The sequence below is a fragment of the Juglans regia genome, chromosome 1, assembly GCF_001411555.2.
Source record: "Juglans regia cultivar Chandler chromosome 1, Walnut 2.0, whole genome shotgun sequence".
Taxonomy (NCBI): domain Eukaryota; kingdom Viridiplantae; phylum Streptophyta; class Magnoliopsida; order Fagales; family Juglandaceae; genus Juglans; species Juglans regia.
This window is the reverse complement of record NC_049901.1, coordinates 10313725-10319992: the sequence shown is the minus strand read 5'-3', so window position 1 is coordinate 10319992 and position 6268 is coordinate 10313725. Positions and strand designations below refer to the sequence as shown.

Here is a 6268-nt window from a genome sequence, read left to right as displayed (position 1 = left end):
AAAAATGTATTATTTACATCTAATTGATGTAAATATCAATTCTGAGAAGAGCCAACAGCTAGTAAACAGCGGACACTTGTAAACTTGGCCACAGGAGAAAAAGTATCAATAAAATCCAACCCCTCTTGTTGAGTGTATCATTTAGCTACAAGCCTAGCTTTATAAAGTTCAATGGTTCCATCTGATTTATATTTAATTTTGTACACCCATTTACAACCAATGAGATGTTTATCAGGAGGCACGTCAGTGAGAACCCATGTATGATTTTTCTCAAGAGCAGATAATTCTGCTGTCATGGCCTCTTGCCAATGATGAAATTTAATAGCTTGATGATAGAATTTAGGTTCAAAATGAGATGAAAGGTTAATCGTGAAAGCCAGATGTGTGGAAGAAAGTTTGTTATAAGAGAGATAAGTAGACAAAGAATGATGAGTACTTACCTTGGGAGAACCTGTAGCAATGGGAGAATCAGAGTTTGATGAAGAAGAAGTGATTAAATCACAATGATATTGCTGCAAATATTGTGGTGGGTGTTTGATTCTAGAAGACCTTCTAACAGAAGATTATTCAATAGGAATATTAGAATCTGAAATTTGTTGGGACTAATCAATAGGTACAAAATCTGAAATATTAAGATCTGAATTTTCTGTATCAATAATGGGATGGGAAGCAGGTGTATTGGTCACAACAGGTAAGTAGGAATTTTTTGCAATATTAATGGGATTACAAACTTCAGATGTATTAGAAGGAGAGGTGGATATTACAAAAGAATCTAAGGAAACTGATTTAGGATCTAAAGAAAGATTGTTTCTGTTTTTGTATGGAAATAGATGTTCATAAAATATGACATCCCTAGACAGAAAAACAGCTTTGGAGTGTAAATCATACAATTTGTATCCTTTGACACCAAAGGGATAGCCCAGAAAAATACACTTCCTAGCTCTAGAATCAAATTTTGATCTTTAAGAAACAAGAGTGCTAGCATAGAATAAGCAACCAAACTCTTTTAAAATGGAATAATTGGGCTTGTGAGAAAAAAGAAGTTCATAAGGACTTTTGTTAGAAAGAACAGGACTAGGTAATCTATTTATGATATAGGCTGCTGTTAAAACACAATTCCCCCAGAAACAAAGAGGTAAATGAGCTTGAAACCGTAGGGCACGTGCAACTTCTAGTAAATGCCTATGTTTTCTTTCTACTACCCCATTCTGTTGAGGAGTGGCTACACAACTCGTTTGATGAATGATGCCTTTTGTAGAAAAATAGGAAGACATATCAAACTCTAAACCATTATCACTCCTAATAATTTTCACCTTAGAACTAAACTGTGTTTCTACAAGAGCAATGTAAGAAATGAGTTTGGCTCTAGTTTCAGATTTAGTTTTCATTAAATATATTCAAGTGGCTCTTGTGAAATCATCAATAGAATTGATTATAGGTTTAGTATTCTTGTAGCCAGGAGGATACCCATGTAGTTTGTAACATTTTTCTTTTGTGTGTCCTGTCAGTCCACAATGACTACAAATAGGCTTCAATTTCTGGAAAGAAGACTTAAATCTTGGACCAGACTTTTGAGAATCAAGAGCAGTAGAAGCAAGAACAACGGACTCCAAATTGGAAGGTCTCAAAACATGAAGGCTACAATGGTGTTCTTCTTGTAAAATTAAAGAGAAGACTTTGTTGGTGGCATAGGATCTAGCAACATAATTTGGGCCCTAACATTCGAAAATGTATCACTAAGCCCCATTAAAAATCTCATCACATACTCTTGTTGTTGGTATTCTAAAGCTTTTGTCAATACTCCACAATTACAATTCGGACCAGAGCCACAATTTAATAATGGTCTAAAATTTGACAATTCATCCCATAGTGTTTTCAACTAAGTGTAGTAATCACTTACATACATGTCTCCTTGAAGCAAAGATGAAATCTCCTTCTGAAGTTGAAAGATCCGTTGCCCATTCGACTATGAGAACCGTTCTTTGATATATGCCTATAGTGCAGCAGTCGTATCAATGTAAATACAACTTGCTGCAATATTCTTGGAGACGGAATTCAAGATCCAAGAAAACGCCATGTCGTTGCAACGGAGCCAAGCATCACGCGTAGGGTTAGATGAAATTGGAGCCAAAAGCAGACTACCATCAATAAACCCTAATTTGTTCTTTGCCCTGAGAGCAATCTTCATGGATCGACTCCAAGAATTGTAGTTGTCGCCAGTAAGCAGCTGAGAAACAAGAATAACGCCTGGATTGTCACCATGATGAAGGAAATACAGATTTGAAGGATTGTCCGTGAGATTGATAATCGGAACAGAGGATTCAGCCATCAATAATAAAAAAATTTCTTCTGATACCATGTAGGAAAATTAAACTGGGTTGATTCAATCACCTGAAATGCTCAACAAACTCAAGAATGATCAAGAAATTCAATAATGATCAAGGAGAATTAAGAGCACGAATGGAGAAGAAAGTTTAACTTCTGTATTATGTATAAAACTGTTATGGGTAAGAAATTACAGAGTAATCTACTAACTATATATACAACATGAAAGGAATACATGTGTAACACACGTGCAACAATAAAACTATATTTACAATTAATGGTCTGTAAAACTAATTATTTTTCAATAACTATTTACATAGTTCAATACCGAGAGGGAAGGAGAGATACGACGGGCAGTGCTGGGTAGAGTTCGAAGGTGGTCCACACGGCGACGGAGAACTGAGAGAGAGAGAATGATATGAGAGAGAATAGAGAGAGTGAGCAAGACCAACGTGTGAGAGGATGAGAGGTTATTGAGAGAACATGACAGCTTGGGGTAGCTTAAGGTGCCCGGAGACACTTTTGTGTAGGTGGGTGACAACGTGGAGGGGCTGGCGGAGTAGTTGGGCTTCACCGATGTGTTGGGCTCTTGGTGAGGGAGGTGTGCAGTGGGTCATGGAGGAAGAGTTTATACTCTGTTTTTAATTATGAAAACAGGGGATGGTTGGGGAGTGAGCGGAGACGGATGGTACTATGCTGCTCGGTGGTCGAACAGAGGAGGTTGGCTGCGTGGTGGTCAAATGGAGTATCACGTGGTCCATGCTTGTTGCTATTGAAATCCCTGTCCAAGCAAGCAGTCAACTATGATTGCTTTCACCTCAGCGCCCAACGCTCAACATTCAACAACTTATTGAATGCAACAATTTAATGCATTCATACATTGAGGCACCTATAAATTGCAGCTCCATGCGAGAGTTTCAGATACACCCAAGGAAGAAAAGAAAAGAGAGAAAGTTGGGAGAGCTCTGAGAGAAAAGAAGAGAGTTGAGTTGAGTGGAGTGTGATCCTCCTCCTCTGTAATCTTTTCTTGTGTTCCACTATTTATTAGTGAAGCTCTTTTCTGTGGATGTAGGCAGTAATCGAACCACATTAAATTCTTGGTGTTACTGAGTGCGTGAGTGTACTCTTTTATTTCCGCTTTTATTCCTTCCACTGTGTTGATTTCCCCAACAGTTGCTCTGTTTTGAGTATTAAAAACAGAGTCTTGGTTTGGTCCATAGAGGGTGGTGCAAGTCTATGGGGCAGATCGGGGTGGTTGAAGCCATTGACGCAGGTTGCTGGGCTTTGCGCTGGGACGGAAATTCTCAACGGCAACGACCAAGGCCAAGTGGACCAAATTCTGGCGGTTGCATAAGAAGGAAGTGGCGGCAGTGGTGTTGTCCTAATTTTAGTCTGGGACCGTGGGCTTTGGGGTGGGAATGGAAAGCAGCGACGTGGTTGCTCTAAAGGTTAAGTCTTTCCTACTAATTCACAAGGGGAATGGAAAGCACCGACCTCTAGTAAGCCCTTAATCTCTTTGCTGAAATTTCTTTAAGTTTTGACATATTAATACCAAAGGCTTGAACTTTCTACGATGGATACAAGTCAGGGTAATGCAGATAATACAGTCGCACTCTATGAAGCCTCACTTGATGGGTGCGTAAGCACCTTGAACACATTGGTGCAAAGGGATAGACTCATTCTTCACAAAATCTCCCTCACATCCTTCACCGAAACCCCCTTACACATTGCAGCTTTGCTTGGCCACCTTCATTTTACTAATGCTCTTTTGAGCAGAAAACCCAAACTTGCTGAAATAGTGGACTCATTAGGCCGAACTGCCCTTCACTTGGCCTGTGCAGAGGGACACACCCAGGTTGTGAAAGCATTGTTGCAAGCAAACGCAGACATCTGCTTAGTTCCTGATCAAGAGGAGAGAATCCCTCTCCACTTAGCCGCAATGAGAGGACACATAGATGTAATTAAAGAATTGCTTACTGCCCAACCACAATAAATCTTTCTGGTGAATCTCGACGGATACAACATTTTACATTTGTGTGTTCAATATAATAGTATGGATGCTCTGAAACTGTTGGTGGAATCCTCTACTAATGATGATTTCGTCAACTCCAAAGACGATGATGGTAACTCCATATTGCACTTAGCCACGATGCTCGGGCAGACGAAGGTATGTTAACAATCTTTTTGTTTACCGTTGATCCGTATCGACTTTGCAGTTCAAACCTTAAAGTTTTCCTATTGTTTTTTTCAGCAAACAACTAGTGATTTTCCATAACAATCCACTGTGCAAATTTGCCTCCCCTCTCTCTTGTTCTTTGATTCCTAGTATTAGCCAGTAAATAAGCCAACGAACAACGATTCCGTATATTTGAATTGAATTTATTCCGTATATTAGGATTGGTAACACAGCTTTGGACGTCTCAGAGGCAGCTTATCATAGAGATTTCAAATGTCCTAAAATCCAAGACATTCTGAAGGCAGCCGGTGTTAAAAGATCCAAAGATCTAACGTCTCCTCCACTACCAACACTAGTACTGCCTGTGGAAACACATGAACCAACTCAATCCTTTACTGGAGAACAGTCGGCTCAATCAAGGTTTAGGAAATGGTGGAGTTACTTTTATTTGTGTGTATGGGCTAAATATTTGCAGTATCAGGGAAATTGGGTCGACGAGACTCAAGGCACGTTGATGTTGGTGGCTACTGTGATTGCAACCATGACTTTCCAAGCTGGGATCTACCCACCAGGTGGTGTTTGGCAACAAGACACGACAAATGGTACTTTCGGGTGTAATTCTTCGATGTGGGCAGCCGGCACTGCAATTCTATCGTATTCCGAAACATATCAGTATTTCTTGCCTTTCAACACCACCTCTTTTGTTGCAGCTCTAACCGTTGTGCTTATGGTCACTAGTGGATTTCCACTAAGAAGCAAGGGCTTTATATGGTTTCTGACCTTAACCATGTTTATTGCATTTCATTCCGTGGTATTGGCCTATATCAAGGGAGTGAAATTGGTGAACCCGACTTATTTTCAAGACTATTCCCTGATTACCACCGTATTACCAGGAATCTGGCTTGTACTGCAACAGGTTCTTGGCTCGATTCACGTAATTCGCTTTTTATTTTGGATAATTAGGAAGTTGTTCAAATTCATGAGACGCTGCAGGTTAACCAAACGTCCAGCAAACGATGCCATCAACGTGTAAAAGAAAATTTATCATGATCTTTGATACTGCTGATCTGCATGGATGCATATCTTCATTCTATATATAATGTCATGTGAACGGCGAGTTCGCTGCAAGAAATTAATTGCTGCATTTACTACATTTTGTGAACATCTTTTGGCTTAATATATTGCAATGAGTGGATGAATGTATATATTGTATTGATCTTCATATTTAGTGCTCTTGAGTCTTAACATTATGATTTTGCGGATGCATGCGTGGACGTTGCATGGGTTATTTGAATGGACATAAATAAGAAAAAAAATACCTACCCAACCCACCCCATCGGTCCCGTCGTTACTGGGTTTTGATCACCTTGCATGCACTTTCAACGCACGAGTCTGCTTACGTAGGCTGGCTGCTTCAAGATTGAAATATTGATAACTCCTGACCATTTCTTGACCGGCATCAGTTTCCAAAGTTCAACTTCACGGCCTCGAACTTTGACCCAGTAAAGGAAAATGACTACAAAATACAGAGAGCCCCGGTTATGAAATTAAGTTTGAAACTGCCTCTCTTGCACTTGCTTAACTTTTATTATTATTATAGGAAACATCAACTTCATTAATAATAAGAAAATTACAAACATTTATCAAGCCAAACGACTTGAAAAAGAAATTCTGGAATACAATCCCACCACATCTCAATGCTCTCAACATTCCAAGCATGCATTACTGGCAAGCCAATGGGCTGCCATATTACCCTCCCTATGGACA

General features: G+C 39.6%; 1 protein-coding gene across 1 annotated transcript; it reads left to right on the top strand.

The window, feature by feature from the left end:
* The first annotated feature begins 4378 nt into the window (after positions 1-4378).
* Positions 4379-5534, top strand: LOC118348278. The gene is made up of 2 exons (XM_035689617.1): positions 4379-4492; positions 4977-5534. The coding sequence occupies exons 1-2, from the start codon at positions 4379-4381 to the stop codon at positions 5532-5534; spliced, it is 672 nt and encodes a 223-aa protein (XP_035545510.1).
* The last annotated feature ends 734 nt before the right edge of the window (positions 5535-6268 follow it).